The sequence below is a fragment of the Microcaecilia unicolor genome, chromosome 7 (genome assembly GCF_901765095.1).
Source record: "Microcaecilia unicolor chromosome 7, aMicUni1.1, whole genome shotgun sequence".
In the NCBI taxonomy this organism is placed as follows: domain Eukaryota; kingdom Metazoa; phylum Chordata; class Amphibia; order Gymnophiona; family Siphonopidae; genus Microcaecilia; species Microcaecilia unicolor.
This window is the reverse complement of record NC_044037.1, coordinates 119224150-119244884: the sequence shown is the minus strand read 5'-3', so window position 1 is coordinate 119244884 and position 20735 is coordinate 119224150. Positions and strand designations below refer to the sequence as shown.

Genomic DNA, 20735 nt, shown 5'->3' with positions numbered 1-20735 from the left:
GGTAAAAAAAAAAACTTAGGGGGGCAACTGAGAGAGTAAAAACTGTACAACAGGCGTGGACGCTGTTCAAAAATACCATCCTGGAGGCCCAGGCCATACATATTCCGCGAATTAGAAAAGAAAGACGGAACTCCAAAAGACAGCCGGCCTGGTTGAAAAGTGAGGTGAAGGAAGCTATTAGGGCTAAAAGAAACGCCTTCAGAAAATGGAAGAAGTAACCATCTGAAAATAACAAGAAGCAGCATAAGGAGTGTCAAAGCAAATGCAAGGCGCAGATAAAGAAGGCCAAGAAGGATTACGAAAAAAAGATAGCATTAGAGGCAAAAAAACATAGTAAAAAATTTTTTCGGTATATTGAAAGCAGGAAGCCGGCAAAAGAATCAGTTGGGCCGCTGGATGACCGAGGGGTAAAAGGGGCGATCAAGGAAGACAAAGACGTAGCGGAGAGACTGAATGAATTCTTTGCTTCGGTCTTCACCGAGGAAGATTTGGGTGGGATACCGGTGTCGGAAATGGTATTTCAAGCGGACGAGTCGGAGAAACTTACTGACTTCACGGTAAACCTGGAGGACCTAATGGGGCAGTTCGGCAAACTGAAGAGTAGCAAATCTCCTGGACCGGATGGTATTCATCCTAGAGTACTGATAGAACTGAAAAATGAGCTTGCGGAGCTACTGCTAGTGATATGCAACTTATCCTTAAAATCGAGCGTGGTACCGGAAGATTGGAGGGTGGCCAATATAACGCCCATTTTTTAAAAAGGCTCCAGGGAAGATCCGGGAAATTATAGACCAGTGAGTCTGACGTCAGTGCTGGGGAAAATGGTAGAGGCTATTATTAAAAACAAAATTACAGAGCACATCCGAGGACATGGATTACTGAGACCGAGTCAGCACGGCTTTTGTGTGAGGAAATCTTGCCTGACCAATTTACTTCAATTCTTTGAAGGAGTAAACAAACATGTGGACAAAGGGGAGCCAGTTGATATTGTGTATCTGGATTTTCAAAAGGCGTTTGACAAGGTACCTCATGAAAGGCTACAGAGGAAATTGGAGGGTCATGGGATAGGAGGAAATGTCCTATTGTGGATTAAAAACTGGTTGAAGGATAGGAAACAGAGAGTGGGGTTAAATGGGCAGTATTCACAATGGAGAAGGGTAGTTAGTGGGGTTCCTCAGGGGTCTGTGCTAGGACCACTGCTTTTTAATATATTTATAAATGATTTAGAGATGGGAGTAACTAGCGAGGTAATTAAATTTGCTGATGACACAAAGTTATTCAAAGTCGTTAACTCGCAACAGGATTGTGAAAAATTACAAGAGGACCTTACGAGACTGGGAGACTGGGCGGCTAAATGGCAGATGACGTTTAATGTGAGCAAGTGCAAGGTGATGCATGTGGGAAAAAAGAACCCGAATTATAGCTACGTCATGCAAGGTTCCACGTTAGGAGTTACGGACCAAGAAAGGGATCTGGGTGTCGTCGTCGATAACACGCTGAAACCTTCTGCTCAGTGTGCTGCTGCGGCTAGGAAAGCGAATAGAATGTTGGGTATTATTAGGAAAGGTATGGAAAACAGGTGTGAGGATGTTATAATGCCGTTGTATCGCTCCATGGTGCGACCACACCTTGAGTATTGTTTTCAATTCTGGTCGCCGCATCTCAAGAAAGATATAGTAGAATTGGAAAAGGTGCAGCGAAGGGCGACTAAAATGATAGCGGGGATGGGACGACTTCCCTATGAAGAAAGACTAAGGAGGCTAGGGCTATTCAGCTTGGAGAAGAGACGGCTGAGGGGAGACATGATAGAGGTATATAAAATAATGAGTGGAGTGGAACAGGTGGATGTGAAGCGTCTGTTCACGCTTTCCAAAAATACTAGGACTAGGGGGCATGCGATTAAACTACAGTGTAGTAAATTTAAAACAAATCGGAGAAAATTTTTCTTCACCCAACGTGTAATTAAACTCTGGAATTCATTGCCGGAAATGTGGTGAAGGCGGTTAGCTTAGCAGAGTTTAAAAAGGGGTTGGACGGTTTCCTAAAGGACACCATTGTCCATAAACCGCTACTAAACGGACTTGGAAAAATCCAAAATCCCAGGAATAACATGTATAGAATGTTTGTACGTTTGGGAAGCTTGCCAGGTGCCCTTGGCCTGGATTGGCTGCTGTCGTGGACAAGATGCTGGACTCGATGGACCCTTGGTCTTTTCCCAGTATGTCATTACTTATGTACTTATGTAGTTTATTGAGGCTTAGTATATTGCCTTTCATATAATCAAAGCGGTTTACAATTTATTCTATAAAATCAATAGAAAAAGGAAAAAAACCCAACCTTAAAGAAAAAGAGAAGTTAGGGCAGCAAGAAAATAAGAGAGAGAAATAAATACAGGACACAAGGAGGGGCATAATCGAACAGGGCGCCCAGGTTTTCCAGAGGGTGTCCTGGTAGGACGTCCTTGGGAAGGGGCGGAGAAACCCGTATTATCGAAACAAGATGGATGTCCATCTTACGTTTCGATAATACTACTACTACTACTATTAAACATTTCTATAGCGCTACTATACAAATTAACATGAAAAGACAGTCCCTGCTCAATAGAGCTTACAATCTAAATTGGACAGACGAACAGACAAATACTGTCGGGGACACCCAAATCTTAACATTTAGGTCGACCTTAGATATGGTCGTCCTTAGAGATGGTCATCCCCAGTTTTCAGAGATAATGGAAACTGAGGACGCCCATCTCAGAAACGACCAAATCCAAGCCATTTGGTCATGGGAGGAGCCAGTAGTGCATTGGTCTCCCTGTCATGCCAGGACACCAACCGAGCACCCTAGGGGGCACTGCAGTGGACTTCATAAATTGCTCCCAGGTGCATAGCTCCCTTACCTTGTGTGCTGAGCCCCCCAAAACCCACTCCTCACAACTGTACAACACTACCATAGCCCTAAGGGGTGAAGGAGGGCACCTAGATGTGGGTACAATGGGTTTGTGGTGGGTTTTGAAGGGCTCACATTTACCACAAGTGTAACTGGTAGGGGGGGATGAGCCTGGGTCCGCCTGCCTGAAGTGCACTGCTGTATCCATTAAAACTGCTCTAGGGACCTGTATACTGCTGTCATGGAGCTGGGTATGACATTTGAGGCTGGCATAGAGGTTGGCAAAAAATATTTTTAAAGTTTTTTTTAGGGTGGGAGGGGGTTAGTGACCACTGGGGGAGTAAGGGGAGGTCATCCCCGATTCCCTCCGGTGGTCATCTGGTCAGTTCGGGCACCTTTTGGAGTCTTGGTCGCAAGAAAAAATGGATCAAGTAAAGTCGGCCAAGTGTTCATCAGGGACGCCCTTCTTTTTTCCATTATCGCCGAGGATGCCCATGTGTTAAGCATGCCGCAGTCCCGCCTTCACTATGCTTCCGACACACCCCCGGGAACTTTGGTCATCCCCGTGATAGAAAGCAGTTGGGGACGCCCAAAATCAGCTTTCAATTATGCCGATTTGGGCGACCCTGGGAGAAGGACGCCCATCTTCCGATTTGTGTTGAAAGATGGGTGTCCTTCTCTTTCCTAAATAAGCCTGATAGTTGCCCAGCCAGCTGGCCCACCTTCAACTCAGGGGTAACTAGGGAAAGCTAAGATAAATAGATGGGATTTTAGAGCAACCTTAAAACTCTGATAGGATTGTTCAGCGTGAAGGGCAAAAAGTGTTCCATTAGGGATAGAGTAACAGAAAGAAAAAGCTGAGTGACAGGTAGATTGGAGTCTAGTGTGTGTAAATGAAGGAATAACTAGCTGGTTTTGGATTGAAGAGCACAGGGTACGTATAGGGCTATATGGTATAATCAATGATGATAAATATGCAGGGGTTTGTGTGTATTTATTTATTTATTGATTGATTGATTGATTGATTGCACTTTTATCCCACATTTTCCCACCTATTGCAGTCTCAGTGTGGCTTACAGAGCACTGTTAAGATGAGAATCTTGTATTGCAGGTGGAAAGTAATCAGTAGCCAGTGATGCTGCCTAAGTATGGGTGAAACATGGATGAAATGTGGCACTCCAGAGTCCAGACAGACATCTTATTTTATAAATGCAACATGGGCACCTGTGTGCCTTTATAAAATGGGCATCCAGATCCAGCCCCAACAGCATGAAAACTCTCATGCACAAATTTATGCCTGTTTAGAAGCAGGTAAAAATTGGTGTGTGTACTCTATGGGGGAGGGGGAGCAAATCTATAAGTGGACACCTCCATGTATGTGCCCTGACATTCCGTGAGGAGAGCTTATTCTATAAGGGAGTCTAGGCACCCAGATTCCATTATAGAAGACTAGCTTAACCCGGTATCAATAAACCTTACATTTATGTACCAGCAGTTATATCAGCCATAGACCTGGTGTAAAAAGTAAGGTCACATAAATGCAGCAGAGACATGTGTATCTTACAGTATTTTGTAAGTTACACACATAAGTGGGAGATACACCTATGTCCTGCCCATATGCATGCCCCCTTGCATTTACATGCTGTGCTACTTACGTGCACCATTACAGAAATATGCTAAGGGACCCTGCTGGCACTTGAGCGGGTAAGTGCGCACTTAACGCACATAAGTGCTAGTATTCTGTACATTTCTGTACAGAAATGTATATTCTATACAAGGGGCTTGTAAATGCAGGCACACAGTCATACAATTGCCCTTCACACGTGTAACTTTACTTGCATATCAGGCAGGTAGTTTTGTAAACACCCAAAGTACCATTTTACCAACAAATGCCTTTGAAAATTACCTCGGTATATTGACTAATAGGGCTGTGAATTATGGCAATAGCCAAAGTATATAGAAAGATCTACAATCAGACATCTGTCTCTCACTCAGTCTCTCTTTCTTTTTGCAGGATGCATCCAGTTTTGAGTTTCATAGTGCACTCTGGATCAGTTTCAACACCAGCAAATACGTTAGTTTATACAGCATTGATTTCACTCAAGCACAGGTAACAGATTCTTATGTAATGTCTCCATTGCTATATATGCCCCAAGGAATTACATGATTATGTGCACACCTAGCTTTGTGCATAATTAATAAGCATGTGCATAATTTCATTAAGTCCCATAAATTGACGGTATACAGACAGGCCCTGAAGATGCCTTACCTGAAGGAAAGAGATGGGTTCTGACAGGGAAGGAGATTTCAAAAGCCTGGGGTGCCCAATGGGGGGAGGTGGAAGAAAGGATGTTTGATAGAGAGGAAGGAAGTAAAGGGGGGGTACCTCATGGGTAGAGCAGGGGGACTTAATGGGGAAGGGGAGAAAGTGAAGGTGTTTTGTGGAGGAGTGGCCTAGTGGGTAGAGTGGTGGACTTTGGTCCTGGGGAACTGGGTTCGATTCCCACTGCAGGCACAGGCAGCTCCTTGTGACTCTGGGCAAGTCACTTAACCCTCCATCGCCCCAGTTACAAATAAGTACCTAAGCCGCATTGAGCCTGCCATGAGTGGGAAAGCGCGGGGTACAAAAAAAAGGGTGGACCTGAAGAAAGAAGGAGTACCTAATGAGGATGGAGAAGGGAAAGGGGAATTAGATGGGCAAGTGCTTGATGAGGAAAGGAGCAGGAAGCAAAGGAGAGATTGATGTGGGAGAAAAAGGGTTCATTGATGGGGAAAAGCAGGGGAATGCAACTGCACAGAATGATGATGTTGTCTAGACAAACCTGTGTGCAGAGCCCTTCTGTAGCACAGGAAAGACTTTTGGCTTCCCTTAACATGTGCGGGTAGGGTGGAAAAGTGTGGCTGCACCCCTCTGCTATCTGGTAAGCAATTCTGCTTTTTCTGCAGACAAGCTGGGTAGATGCAGGCACACTGAAGTGTGATTTCAAACCTGATAGTTGCCTTAGAGCCATAAGTGAATTTGCAGGATAGTTTGTAGGAAATCCATAGATTCAATATGGACGGTTGGAAAATTTTCTTTTTAACTTTTGTAAGCATATAGATTACAAAGCGTTACTTGTCCAAAGGCTTTGTCTTGACATGGAAGATGCGAACTGAGCATATGCAAGGACTTCTGGCGTCAGCAGTTGGAGGCACGCCACTAATCTCTTCTATACTGCAGCAGCGTGAGGAGGAGGGAGCAGTTCGGCAATGAATTTCTTTGGCTTGTGGGGCTTCGGCATCCCCACCAGCCATTTAACAAGAGCTGCACATAGGGGGAGCCTGAGACCAAAGTAGGGGGCCCAGGCCCCCAAGGGACCCCATCATGGCTACACCACTGTTCCACACTATAGTGCTTGGTAAATGTGTGAACTGAAAGCCAAATTGCAGCCTTGCAGTTATCTCTTATTATAGCCATGTGGAGTTTGTGATGATTGCTGCTACAGCTCTAAGGCGATGGTGCCCAATTGTGCCCTGAAATGGTAGATTGGCCTTATGATAAGTTACACAATCTGAGACTCATGTGGAGGGAGTGTGTTTTGATGCTGGTATTCCTAGGTTGTAGGTCACAAGGAGCTATGAAGCTTTGTGCAAGACTTTCATAGTAGATAATAAAGTAGTGCTCTTCTACGATCTAGAGAATGAAGATTGTCTTCCAGCAAACCCTGGAGTGGCACAGGAAAAAACACTGGTAGAGTGATGGACTAATTGATGTGAAATTTGGAATCGACTTTGGGGAGGAATTTGGGATGAGTACCTAGAACCACCTTGTGCAGGAGTCAGAACAAGAACCAAGACAAGACTAGACAAGACAAGGCTAGAATAAACCAAGCAAAACAAGACAAGGCTGGGCTAGACAAGGCTAAACAAAGGCTAAAGGGCAGAAAAAGCAAGGGACCAAAGACAAGACAGGGACCAGATCCAGACGAGGCAAGGAAATGAAAGCAAAGGGTTAGAACTGGAATCCAGGCAGAACAAGGCAAGACACAGCACTAGGTTAAAACTGGGTCCAGAAAAGGCAAGAGAAGGACGAGGCAAGAACTAGACCCAGACAGGACTGGACTGGACTAGACAAGGAAAAGCTACAGGAACAAACAGAGGCAAGGCTAGAGGCAACAGGAACAACAGAAGCAAGGCTAGAGGTCAAATCCGGAACAGGGCTTGGCTGAAGCAGAAACCAGGAACAGAGCTTGGCTGTAGCAGACACCAGGAACAGGACTTGACTGAAGAAGAAACCAGGATCAGAGCTTGGCTGTATCAGGAATCAGGATCATGACTTGGCTGTAGCAGGAATCAGGATCAGGGCTTGGCTATAGCAGGAACCAGGAACAGAGCTTGGCTGTAGTAAAAACCAGGAGCAGAGTACAAAGGAGCAAGGCTTCAGGAGCAAGGTTTGCAGGAACAAAGCTTCAGGAGTAAGATACACAGGAACAAAGCTTTAGGAGCAAGACTCACAGGAACAAAGATTCAGGAGCAAAACTCACAGGAACAAGGCAGGAACTTGACAAAGCTGGAGCAGGAACTAAGCAAGAACTTGCCAAGGCAGGAACTGGAACAAAACAGGAACACAAAGATAAGGCTAAAAGACCTCTTGTGAAGGCAAAGTATGAAAGTCCCAAGATTCCTTATAAAGGTCCTCACAGATGATGTCACAACTTGGAATGAGGCGTGGAACACATTGAGAAACACAGCAGGGAACCAGAACGAGGCTAAGATATTGGAACATCGCTGGGAGACAAGATGGCGTTCGTGAGAGGCGCTGTGCTGTGAGCGTTCTTAACTCTCCGCCAATCTGCGCTTTCTTTCTAACCCCTTAATCAATGGGGAAACGAAAGGGGAAAACAGTGGCTAAAGCCTCCTCTAGCCCGGGTCTTATCCCTGGTGCGCGTCAGACCACGATAGAGACGTTTTACACCCCATTACAAGGACTACAGTTACCGACCTTGGTTGGGTCTCCGGGGGTCCTTTCTGGAGATCTTAGCTCAGAGACGGTCTCATTGAGCCCGCCTCAACAAACGGCACCTCCAAGACCTGCTGGAGTGATTGTTCCGCAAGGAGAGCTGCTGCAGATATCGACAGCATCTACAGGAGGCCCTGCGGGAACGTCAATGCTGGGAAACTTATCAACTGAAGGTGGCCTGAGTGGAATATCTCTTCAGCCTCCCCTATCCTGGCGACCCCAGCGATGGGTCCTGGAAGATTTGTAAGCCCTGCCGTTGTTACATTGGAAACCCTGTTGGAGGCAATCCAGGCTTTGGGTTCGACTGTGCAACAAACTAATGATTTGCTTAAAGCTGAAGTAGCTGAAAGGAAACTTCAACATCATATGTTAGACAAAAGGGTGAAGATACAAGAAGTAAAATGTGAGTTTAATAGTTCTGAGATTAAAAAGTTAAAAGTGTGCTCTGAAACCCTGATTGCTGATACTGATAAGGCTCAGAAGAAGACTGAATACTTAGAAAATCAGTTAAGATGGAATAATCTCAGATTCCTGAACTTTCTAAAGTCACCAATGTTACCTGCAATAGAAATGTTGAGAAAATATTTCTTGGAAATTTTGGGAATACCAACTGATTTATTTCCATCTATTGTAAAGGCATATTATATTACAGGACAGAGAGTACCGTCTGTCCCAAATGTATCACAAAATTTATCTGAGTTATTGCAAACCTCTTTGGAGGTAATTACAGAATGTACAACTTTATTGGTAACCTTCACCTTCGAGTCTGACAGAAATAATGCTTTGAGGCTCTACTTCAGAAACATTTCTCAACAATTTCTTGGGTCTAAGATACAAGTTTTTCCGGATTTAAGTAAAGCTACTCAGAGGCGGAGAAAGGAATTCCTAGTGCTGAGGCCACATATTTTAGCACTGGGTGGCACTTTTACTTTAAAATTTTCCTGTAGATGTTTAATTTCTCTGAACTCAGTTAATTATGTTTTTTTTGACCCTGGTAAATTGGCACAACTTATCTCCCATAAGGAAAGTGACACAGGTGAGCTGAGCGGTCCTTGACTGCTCCAACAGGTAGCTGAAACCGCGGGTTGTGTAACGAGTCCTAGCCTCTCATAATATCTCTTTTTGTTAAAGATTGAAATAATACATTTCTCTTTAAATAATTTCCTTATATCTTGGAGTTATTTGTTGACGAATTTAAATGTTATTTTTCCCGCTATTTAACTTGAGTAATTATGGTATGATATTTTATTTTTCTGGCATTTATTTTATGTAAATGTATAAGTGAAAATGAATAAAGAATAAATAAAAAAAAAAATACTGGAACATCAGACTGAGGCTTGGGTAGACTCTGGAATGACGCTTGAATGCAGGAACACCAGAGTGAGGCTTGGATAATCTTTGGAATGAGGCTTGAGAAACAGGGAAACAGGCAACAGTGATATCAATGCAGGGAGAGACAGTCTGGAGAAGCCACAGAGCCCAACCACTGGAAGAAAAGGGTAAATCAGGACAAAGGGCATGGCTGCACCCGTGACAAAATGTTATTCTATAGCACCCAACAATTATGCTGATAGATTACCAAACCTCTCCAAATACTGAATCCTGCCTCCCTCCAGCCCAACTGTCAAAAAACTAGGATTAGGTTTACTAGTTGCAGCCTGCATGATCAACTGAATCCTCAGCTCTTTAGACCTTTGAGCATAGGGTTAAGGTGACTGGCAGTGAATGGTAGTTCTTATATAAGGCTGGTAATGCCACTGTGCATAGAACTGTTGGAAATATTGTTGATGGTTGGCTTTCTTGTAAAATGACTTCTGTGCTCTGTGTAACTGAGATTCTTGTTCTAATGATTGAGGACAACAGTTCATGTATGGTAGAACAACTATCCTTTATTTTCAATTTTGTTTATTGATTTTCACAACATAATGCAACAACATACAGGTTTATAAGTGGCATTACAGCATAAGAATAGAATTATCTTCTGTATTCTACGACTAGTCTATAACCCTTATGAAACATTGCCTTCTCGTTGCAGATTCTAGTTGTTAATATTATCCTAAAACCCCAAACTTTATGCTGGTAACTTCCTCGCTATACACAAGTTCTCCCCCTCTATATCTCCCCCCCCCCCCCCCCCCCCACCGAACCTCCCCATCTCACCCCTATAATGTTCTATCTGGTGCTCTATAATATTGTACTGACCTATCCTCACATATTCAAAATACGTCCTCTACCCCCTGAGGGTATGGTCTGCCAGAACAGGGTCCATATGCGAAAGAAGTCTTTATCTGTAAATATTCGATCCCCTTTATACTCTGCCATTTTCTTTTCAAACCTCATATACTCTATAAGCAGGCATCGCCAGTGTTGTAATGTTGGCTCTTTATTTGTAATCCACTCTGTGAGGATTAATTTTTTCGCCATCATTATGGCTCTGAGAGTGAAGCCCTGGAAGCCTGGTGGCGCAGGGCGAACTATTATTGGCCGGCCGAACAGCTGCATTGGACCCTTTTTCCATGTTGCGCCCCACATGCTTGAAGTCATTTGCGTAACTTTATTCCAAAATCTTTGAACTTTTCTACATGTCCAAAACATATGTCCCAATGTTGCTCCCTGTGGGACATGCTCCGTCCGGGGAGACCCCCATATGGAAGGCTCTATGAGGTGGAATGTAAGTTCTTAAAGCAAATTTGTATTCCATTTCACTGTACAAAGCCATCTTGGAGGATTTATGAATCGAATAAATGTACTCCTGCAATGCCTGAGGGGTCATTTCTGTATGTAATTCTTCATTCCAGGACTTTGCCAGTGTAGAGTAGTCAAGCTCTTCTGTCATATCTCTTAAATGTCTATGATGCATGGTTAATGACACTCTGCCCTGTGATTGCAAAGAGTAAGCTGACGAAAGTTCTTCTTGTACATCCTCTGTAAGGCATACCCAGGGTAGACTGTTTATGTAATGTTTTAATTGCCAGTAATAAAACTTGTCTTCGGACTTAAATGCGTATTGGGTCTGAAGTTCAACAAAAAGTTTAATACGCCCTTCTGCTGTCAACACCTGAAGGATATACACCACTCCACTCTGCTGCCACTGTCGGAATCTGTGGTGCAGGGTTCCCGGTGTAAACTGCGGGTTGTCACAGATTGATAGGAAAGGTGTAACTCGTCCCGAAAATCGATGGTATCGGCACACCCATTGCCAAACCGCCTTCGCTGTGGGTAGTATATGAGATTGCTGTAGAGCTTTTGGAATGAGTCCTCCTCCTGCGTGTAGTAGGTGGCTGAAATGTAGTCCCTGAGTCAGGCTGAGTTCCAAATTGGTTGCTGAAAAATCTGAGGTGGACCTAAACCAGTCAGAGATATGGCGCATACCGCCGACAACTGTGAGATATCTGATGCTGAGTAGGCCCATGCCTCCATACTCTCGTGGTATTTGTAAAGTTTTTATCGGAATACATGCTTTTCGTCCCTTCCATAGAAATCTTTGTATGTGCTGGTTTAGATGATTTTCATCCTCTGTTTTTAAAAATAACGGAAGAGTCTGGAATTTGTAGATCCACTTTGGCGCTATCATCATATTAAATATGGCAATTCGTCCCGTGAAGGATAATGGATAGTTTTCCCACAGTCTAAGCTTTAATTGAGTTGTCTCTAAAAGTGGCTCCACATTTTCTTGATATAGCTTGGTTAAATCCTGCGGAATATAGGTTCCTAAATACTTGATCTTCCCTTCTATGTTAGTTATGGGGCAGTCTCCCCCTTCTTGATGGGCTCTACTCGGGTATATGGCCATGGCTTGGGATTTTTGAGTGTTCAGGGTAAAACCCGACACTCGTCCAAATTCCCGAATCAGCCTCAACAGCTCAGTTAAGGAATCATGTGGCTGACTAGACACTATCAGCAGATCGTCTGCAAAGGCTAGGGCTTTAATGACTTCGTCCCCCACCCGTACCCCGGGAATTCCCTTCTCCTTCTTTATGAGTTTTAGGAGTGGTTCTAATGACAAAATAAACAGTGCAGGCGATAAAGGGCAGCCCTGCCTGGTACCCCTGAAAATCCCAAATGGTTTAGCTCAAATCCCATTCACTATCACAGAGGCTATCAGATTTGAGTATAAAGCTGCGATGGCTTGGTAATACCAGCCTCCAAATCCCATATAGCTTAGGACTTGGAATAAGTAGGACCATCCCACCTGATGAAATGCTTTCTCTACATCCAATGAATACATAGACGTGGGGGTTTCTGTCAACTGTCCAGTTGCCATTGCTAACAACAATCGGCGGACATTTTTGGCTGCCTGTCTGGACTTGACAAAGCCCACTTGCTCCTCGTCCACTAATCTAGGTAAAATGCTCGCCAGTCTGTTTGCAAGGATCTTGGCCAAAATTTTTAAGTCAACATTTATTAATGAGATGGGCCTATAGGAATTTGCCTGTTGTTCAGACCGCCCAGGCTTCAAAATCAAAGAGATCAGGGCCATATTTGCATGTTCTGGGAAATGCCCATCTCTAGCCACCTGCTCGTAATACCCCAGAATAACCATCAGGTCCGGGTGCCGATCCCAGGGGCAGGGTCTTTATAACCTCCTGGATCTCCCGGCCATCTAAGGGCCTTTCTAAATCCGCTCGCTCCCTATCTGTTAGCCTGGGGAGTCCTGCCTTTTCCAAAAGGTTGTGTATCTCCACTTCTTTAGGGTCTCCGGGAGAACTATAAAGTCCGGTGAAGAATTTTGTCAAAATCTCCACAATTTCCTCGCTCTTATTATGAGTATGCCCAGCCTCATCCTGGAGTGTGACTATCGGTTTGCGTGGCCCCCATGCTGAAACTAAATTTGCTAGCATCGCTCCAGATCTATTTCCAAATCTACAAAATTTGAATTGCTGATGGGCTAAGAACCTCTTGCCTCGTTCATGTAATAGGGCGTTAAGTGTCACCTGTATCGCTCTAAGTTGTTCTCTATTTCTTTGGGTCGGTTGCTTAATATATTGGGTTTTAGCTTTCTTAAGGCTCTGTTCGAGACTCACTATTGCTGCTGATTGTTTTTTATTCCTAGCATGGATAAAAGCAATTAGTTCTCCTCGGAGAACTGCTTTGGCGGCATTCCAGAACAGACCGGGTCTATCGATATATTCCTTATTGTTATGGGCATAATCCTCCCATTTCCGACTAACAAACTCTTTCAGTTCACTATTGTGGAAAAGATAGCTAGGGAACCTCCATCTCCCACCCTGCTGATAAAAACCGGGCACCTCCACATCCATCCATAAAATAGAGTGGTCCGATATCTCCTCCGGGCCTATTTCAGTGGCTAACACCCACGGAAATGCCTTCTGGGCTATAAATATGTAGTCTATTCTGGAATGCGTACCATGGGCCCTGGATAGATGGGTAAAGTCGCGCTCCCCAGGGTGTAAGCTGCGCCAAGTGTCTACCAGGTTAAGTGAACGTTGAAATGATGTTAAAGTGTGCGCCTGGGGCCCTCCTCTGGAAGTCACTCTCGGGTTAGAACAGTCTGCAGTAGGATCGGCTACTAAATTAAAATCACCCATTACTATCAGGGGAGCTGACTTATACTGGAGGCACAGCTGGACAAGGCTCAGGTAAAATTTTGGGTCATAAGTATTGGGCCCGTATATTCCTAAAAGTAGAAAGGTTCTCTGCTGAATCCATAGCCTTACTAAGACATAGAGGCATATTTTCAAAGCACTTAGCCTTCCAAAGTTCCATAGAAACCTATGGAACTTTGGAAGGCTAAGTGCTTTGAAAATATGCCTCATAGCGTCCTTTCGGATCTGCTCTCACTAGTTCTGTTTTGGCCCCAGACCCTTTGCGTATGAGCACTGCCACTCCTCCTTTACGATCTCCCGAGGATGCTCCATAAACCTCCCCCACCCACTGTCTCTTCAATTTGTTATGTTCTTCCTCAGTTAATTTTGTCTCCTGGAGACACCCAACGTCCTCTTTGTGTCTTTTGAGGCTTGCTAAGATTTTTGTCCGCTTAATTGGGGTCGTTATGCCTCCCACATTCTGTTGGATTATTTGTAGTAAATAATTAGCAGATTTTAGTACACACAGCTTCAGCTTTAGAAATGTTAATTTCTTTCTTCATCTCTCTCTCATTCACCCCTGAATAATTCACTGCTGAGTCACTTTAAAGTTGAAGTAACAAAACATCTGTTTACTCACAGTTTGTAGTTAGATTATAATCAGACAGGCTTATATTTACATATTACTATACATTTGTCTTATCAGCTCCTTCCATGTGCTTAGATGGTAATGGATGCTCACACCACCATAGATCCTCTCAGGTTAGGAGAGATCATGAGCTCCATGTGCTCCATGTGCTGCATCTGCTGCATCTACTGTGTCTAACCCCCACAGGAAGTTGCATAGCTGTGTGACCTCTCTAAGTAATTCACATCAGAGGTCACAGAGTAATCACAGAGAAATAATAGGTGACAGGCAATGCATGTAAAATACAATACATTCCAACAAACCCCTTCTCATGCATAACTGTCATGCAATTATTTATTCATACAAAGTCCAAGCTTTATACGCAGATCCTCAAAATGTTCTCTGGGTAACGGTTTGGTCATGATGTCAGCTGTCATCTCACTGGTGTGACAATAGTGTAGACTGATGACCCCTTCTTTCACCAACTCTCGCACGTTGTGGTATTTCGTTGCGATGTGCTTGGTGCGTGACTGAACCTTGTCATTCTGTGACAGTCGGATGCAGCTCTGATTATCTTCCATTATCTGGATTGGTCTCTGTTCAGCTATACCAAAATCCAGCAAAAGTTTTTCAATCCACATCAGTTCTCTGCACGCTTCCGATACGGCCACATATTCAGCTTCTGTAGAAGACAAACTCACAATACTTTGTTTATGACTGGCCCATGAAATTTGTACATTTCCATACATAAACACATATCCACTTGTGGATTTATAATCAGAATGATCCCCTGCCCAATCTGAATCACAGTAACATATTAGTTTTGGATTACTATTGGCTGAAATCTTTAATTTACAATCAATGGTACCCTTTAAATACCTTACCATCCTTTTAACTGCAGTCCAATCTGATTTGGTAGGTGAGCTGACCCTTCTGCTCAAAATTCCTACTGCATTTGCTATATCAGCCCTGTATGTGGTAGCTAGATATAAAAGCTTACCTATGGCTGATCTATATTGGATGTTATCTGGTAAAGGTTCTCTTACTGTTTCATCCTTCAGAAAATCAGTGATCATGGGAGTGCTTACAACTTGGGCATCTTGCATACCTAAACTTTCAATAAGCTCATTTATTTTCTGCTTCTGGCTTAGAAGATAAGAACCATCATTTTGTTTCTCAATTTCTATACCAAGATAGTATGACACATTACCCAGTTCTTTTATCTCAACATTGTGGTTTAAACACTTTACAATGCCCTTGTACTCTTGCTCACTTTTGCTTGCAATGAGCAGATCATCAACAAAAGCTAAAATGTATGCATATTGTCCATTTGTGCACCTAGTGTACAAGCATTTATCTGCTTCACCTTGCTTAAATCCTAAATTTGTCAATATTTCATGCAATTTTTCATTCCAACATTTTGCACTTTGCTTTAATCCATAAAGACCTTTGTTTAATTTACACACTAGCTGTCTTTGTTTTGTATTTATGAAACCTGTTGGTTGTTCCATGTACAAGTCTTCAGTTATATCTCCATGAAGAAACGCTGTTTTCACATCAATGTGTTTGACTTGCATGCCTTTTGAGACTGCAATGCTCAGAAGTGTTCTTATTGTCGTGTGTTTCACTACAGGTGCAAACACTTCATCAAAATCTTCTCCATATTTTTGAAGATATCCCTTTGCCACTAATCTGGCTTTATACCTTTCCACTTTTCCTTGTGCATTCCTTTTTAACTTGAATACCCATTTGCATCCTATAGCTTTCTTGCCAGGAGGTAATTTTGTAAGAATCCAAGTATTATTTTTATCCAATGCATCAATTTCTTCTTGTGCAGCTTTATGCCATTCAGCAGCTTCTTCTGCTGACATTTTCTCAATCTCATCCCATGTTAAGGGCTCTTGAGCTTCTGCTGACTTTGTTAGGTAAGACAGTCTTGGGGGTGGAACACCTTTGTTTTCCCTGGATGAGCGTCTGACAACAGGTTGGTCTGACCTTTCCGCATCCTCAAAATCTGAGAGTTCTTCTCCAATTGATTCCCCTTCTCCAACTGTACTGTCTTCTTCAATGATCCTTTCTGTGTCTGCTTCCTCTGTCTGTTCCTCGTTAGATACAGATGAGTTGCTTTCAGACATCTGCCTTGGTATGGCATTTATATACACTGGCATGTCTATTATGGTTCTAGTTTCATATTCTGGATGATAAGGCTCATCTGGGATAATCCAGCCTTTATCAACCCTTTTGTTTTCATCAAAATATGTAACATGTCTTATGCCAACAATGCCAGTTTTCAGATTCAAAATTCTATATCCTTTGTGTCCTGGAGCATAGCCAACTAAAATGCCCCTTTCTGTTGTGGAATCCAGCTTATGCCTTCTTTGCTTTGGTTCATGAGCATATGCTGTACTTCCAAATGTTCTTATGTGTGACAGGTTTGGCTTCCTACCATGCCATGTCTCATGTGGTGTGCGCTCAGCGCCTTTAGTTGGCATTCTGTTTTGTAGGTACACTGCTGTGAGAATGGCTTCCCCCCATAGTCTTTTAGGGAGATTGCTATCTGACAGCATACATCTGGTCATTTCCACAATTGACCTAAATTTTCTCTCTGCAACAGAATTTTGCTCTGGTGTATAAGCTACTGTTGTGATATGCTGAATGCCTTCTTGTTCTAGAAATGTGCGCATGCTTTGTGAAGTGAACTCACCACCATTGTCGGTCTGAAGAACCTTTGGTTTTCTTTCAAATTTATTGCTCACCATGGCTACGTATTTCTTCAGCATGTCTGTGACTTGACTTTTTTCTTTCAGCAAATAGGCCACACAGTATCTAGAGAAATCATCCAAGAATATTAGCACAAATCTGTTATTTCCCAATGATGGGATATTAAACGGTCCACATAAGTCACTGTGTATTAAGTCCAGCACTTTATTACTCCTATTTCCTGTGTATGCAGGAAATGAGGGTCTCACACCTTTTTGAGTAACACAGTCTATGCATTTCTCCATTTTACCAGCATCTGCACTTATCTGAATGCCAGTGGCTAGTTGCTTACTGTAAAGATCCTGGATCACCTTAGAATCACGATGTCCCAGGCGGCGGTGCCAGATTTCCAGACTACATTTACCATCATTCTTCCTTACTTGCGCCATATGTGAGGCTTCACCTGAAATGCTCAGTTTATAAACATCATTATGCATAAAAGCTTCAGCATACACTTCATCATTTTTAGAGATTGTGCACTTACTGTTTTCAAAATGAATCACAAATCCCTTCTTATCTAATGTAGATACACTAAGCATATTACAAACTGCTTGGGGAATATACAAGACATCACTTACAGGAATTTCTTTAACTTCATTAGACACTTTGCATTTTAAGAATCCAATACCTTTTGCTTGGATCTTAGCAGTCCCTGCGTTTGCAGTTTTAAGAATTCCTTCTTCTGGACACATTTCCTGAAAGAAATTCTTACAATTGGTTAAATGGCATGTGCTCCCCGAATCCAAAATCCAAGTACTTTCATTTGAATTATTATTTACCATAGTCAAAGATTTTTCTGCCATTAGAAAGCCCTTGTGTTTATCTTTGTCCTTCATACATTTCCTGGTTTGAAAATTCTTTAGTTCCATTGGCTTAGGTGAGCTAGAGGGAGTGTTTTGTGTTTCCTTACACCATTTAGATACATGTCCCTCCTTTCCACATGAGTAGCAAATCAGCTTGCCCTTGGGTGGAGTTTTCCCATAGCTCCGCCTTCCTCTGTTCTTTGCCAAGAAATTTGTTTCATTTCTCTCTGACTTGCTTTGAGAACACATCTCCTCAGAATCATTTATTATGCATTCCTGCCTTAGTTTTGATGTTGCCTGTTCAAAAGATTGCCCTTCAATGGCCTCATTTACAGACCTAAAAACATCAAACTTCTTTGATAGTGAGGTAAAAAGAAATGCTCTTTTCAATGCATCACACATGGGAATTCCTGAAAGTTCTAACTTTTGAAATGAAGACATAAGATGCATAATGTGATCATTACATTTACTTTTATCCCTTAATTTGGTTTCATTCAACTCTGCCAACCAAATTGGTTGCTGCTTTGCATATGTAGTTGCATACATAGTTCTCAGTTTATATAAAATGTCCTTTGGTGTATCTTTTCCCTCCACTAATATGGCTTGTTTCTCTGAGAGAGCTTCCAAAAGCATGCACTTCACATAATAGTTTGCATTGTCCCATTCAGCCATATTTTCAGCTGTTCTGTCTTGATCTAAGCATATATTTAATCTTTTTGCTCGAAGGAGACATATGAATCTTAATTCCCACTGCCGATAATTAAACTCAGTTAATTTAGGCACCTTGAGAGAATAGAACAATGGTGAATTTCTTCCCTCAGCCATTTTCTTAGCCTTCTGTCTGCTGTGTGGGGGGAGAGAGAGAGACAGACTGAATCTTTCCTTTAAAACTTAAGAGAAAAATGTGGCCTTTTTTTCTGCCTGGTAATATTTCTCTTCTTTTTCAATTCCTGGACCCTGGGCCCATAACCCTTTTGTTGGATTATTTGTAGTAAATAATTAGCAGATTTTAGTACACACAGCTTCAGCTTTAGAAATGTTAATTTCTTTCTTCATCTCTCTCTCATTCACCCCTGAATAATTCACTGCTGAGTCACTTTAAAGTTGAAGTAACAAAACATCTGTTTACTCACAGTTTGTAGTTAGATTATAATCAGACAGGCTTATATTTACATATTACTATACATTTGTCTTATCAGCTCCTTCCATGTGCTTAGATGGTAATGGATGCTCACACCACCATAGATCCTCTCAGGTTAGGAGAGATCATGAGCTCCATGTGCTCCATGTGCTGCATCTGCTGCATCTACTGTGTCTAACCCCCACAGGAAGTTGCATAGCTGTGTGACCTCTCTAAGTAATTCACATCAGAGGTCACAGAGTAATCACAGAGAAATAATAGGTGACAGGCAATGCATGTAAAATACAATACATTCCAACACATTCCAGGAAGCAAATCGGATTGTTTTAATGTGCTTTAAACTGGAAACTGCTACATTGCCAAGTGCCTTGCCTTATCTGCCTCAGGTGCCCAGCCTCACCTAAGGCTCTATGTGGTGTATCTCCCATCCCCGTTCCTCCTGGAGTATGCAAGGATCTCCTAAGTAAGATATGTGTTGTTTTAATTTCCCCTCTGCTAGACCTCTATCTGACTCCTTCACACGGGGGACTAATAGTACCTATTTCATATATCAGGTTCTGTATAGTTTCTCTAACCTCCATTGTCACCCAATCATAAGGGGGTCTGTTCTGGGGTGGCATTAGGAGCCGTAATTGAAAACTAATTCCCATAACTACTGCTTTCTGTTTTTCTAGATCTAGGTATATTCTGGACCATTTATGTTCCCACATAAATCTTATTAAACATCTGTCTAAGTTTCTGCAAAGACTGAGTGTCACTTGTATATGATCTACCTTGTAGGCTAAATGTTAGGTAAAGAGAAGACAGAATCTATAAAAATAGAGACAGAGATAGGTTTAGATAAATAGATACATTTTATTTCTTACCCAAAGACAAGTCTTCAAATTGGTACAAATACAGACATCAGATTCTGGTTTCAACCGCACAGGGCTTCGCCGTCTGACTGAAGCCTTGGAGAAGAGACTCTCAAACTGAGCCAAACTCTCCCCTCTTTTATACTCTATCTTCTCCATAGAAGTGAATGGTGAGATACCTAGCTCCTAATATGTCTCAACTTCCTGAGATCATACTTTCCCATGTGATCTGCTATCTGATGTGCCCACCTCCTTCCGTTCTCAGCTACTGCTAATTATCAACATGTTTTGGGAAGCGTTGAGATAACAGTTTCACATCTTCCGGCTGCAATACTTTTCATACCTTTCTCATGAACTCTGTATTACCTCTGTATCATTGTATACCAAAACTAATAAGCTCCATTTTATTCATCTGATCTTTCATTACAGGTGCTATATTTGAATTAAAAATTGTACCAATTTGTGGCAGAACTCATTGTTCAGACCTGCTTTTTGCAGATTCTTCAAATATTACATCATTTACTTGTTGTTTGGCCTGGTCAGTACTTTTTCAGTTGTTTTTAGGCTGCATAGCTCTGGCCAGCAATATTCCAGTGGTAGCCTTAAAGCTAGGCCATATATTAACATTCCCCTCTTCACCCTATCCCATAGGGTGACACCAGGGTTAACGTACCTTGGTACCATCCATTCCAGAAGGTATTCTAGGAGGCCATCAAATTGTCTGCGTCTTAAGATCAACTGGTACAATTTTATTATTTTGCTTCAACCTTTAAGAATGCATGTTTTGTCTTAATCTTATCTATGTGATTATATATACATTACTATCAATCAAAAATTCTTTGGTTATATACTGATTATATCTTAATTATACATTTGCATAGATTTGCACACTTGATCATATCATCTTATATAGCTTTATATGGTTACATTCTATCCCCCCTGTGCTATTATCTGATTATACAGTTGCAGACATCTCTGTGTCTCTAACAGTTGCATAGCGATTGGTCCTTCTCAGAGAGAGATAGTCCAATGTGTTATCTCCTGTGGTGTTAGGAAGGAGATTTTCGTACAGGGCATATTGTCCTGCTGTGGTCCTTTTCATTATTGCGGTTTCAATT

General features: G+C 42.4%; 1 protein-coding gene across 1 annotated transcript in view; it reads left to right on the top strand.

The window, feature by feature from the left end:
- The window catches only part of ITGAL (integrin subunit alpha L), a 430397-nt gene that overhangs the window by 391011 nt on the left and 18651 nt on the right, over positions 1–20735 (top strand). Inside the window, exon 28 of the mRNA XM_030209478.1 lies at positions 4901–4996. Within this exon, the coding sequence (XP_030065338.1) occupies positions 4901–4996 (96 nt within the window). The remainder of the gene's footprint in view (positions 1–4900; positions 4997–20735) is intronic.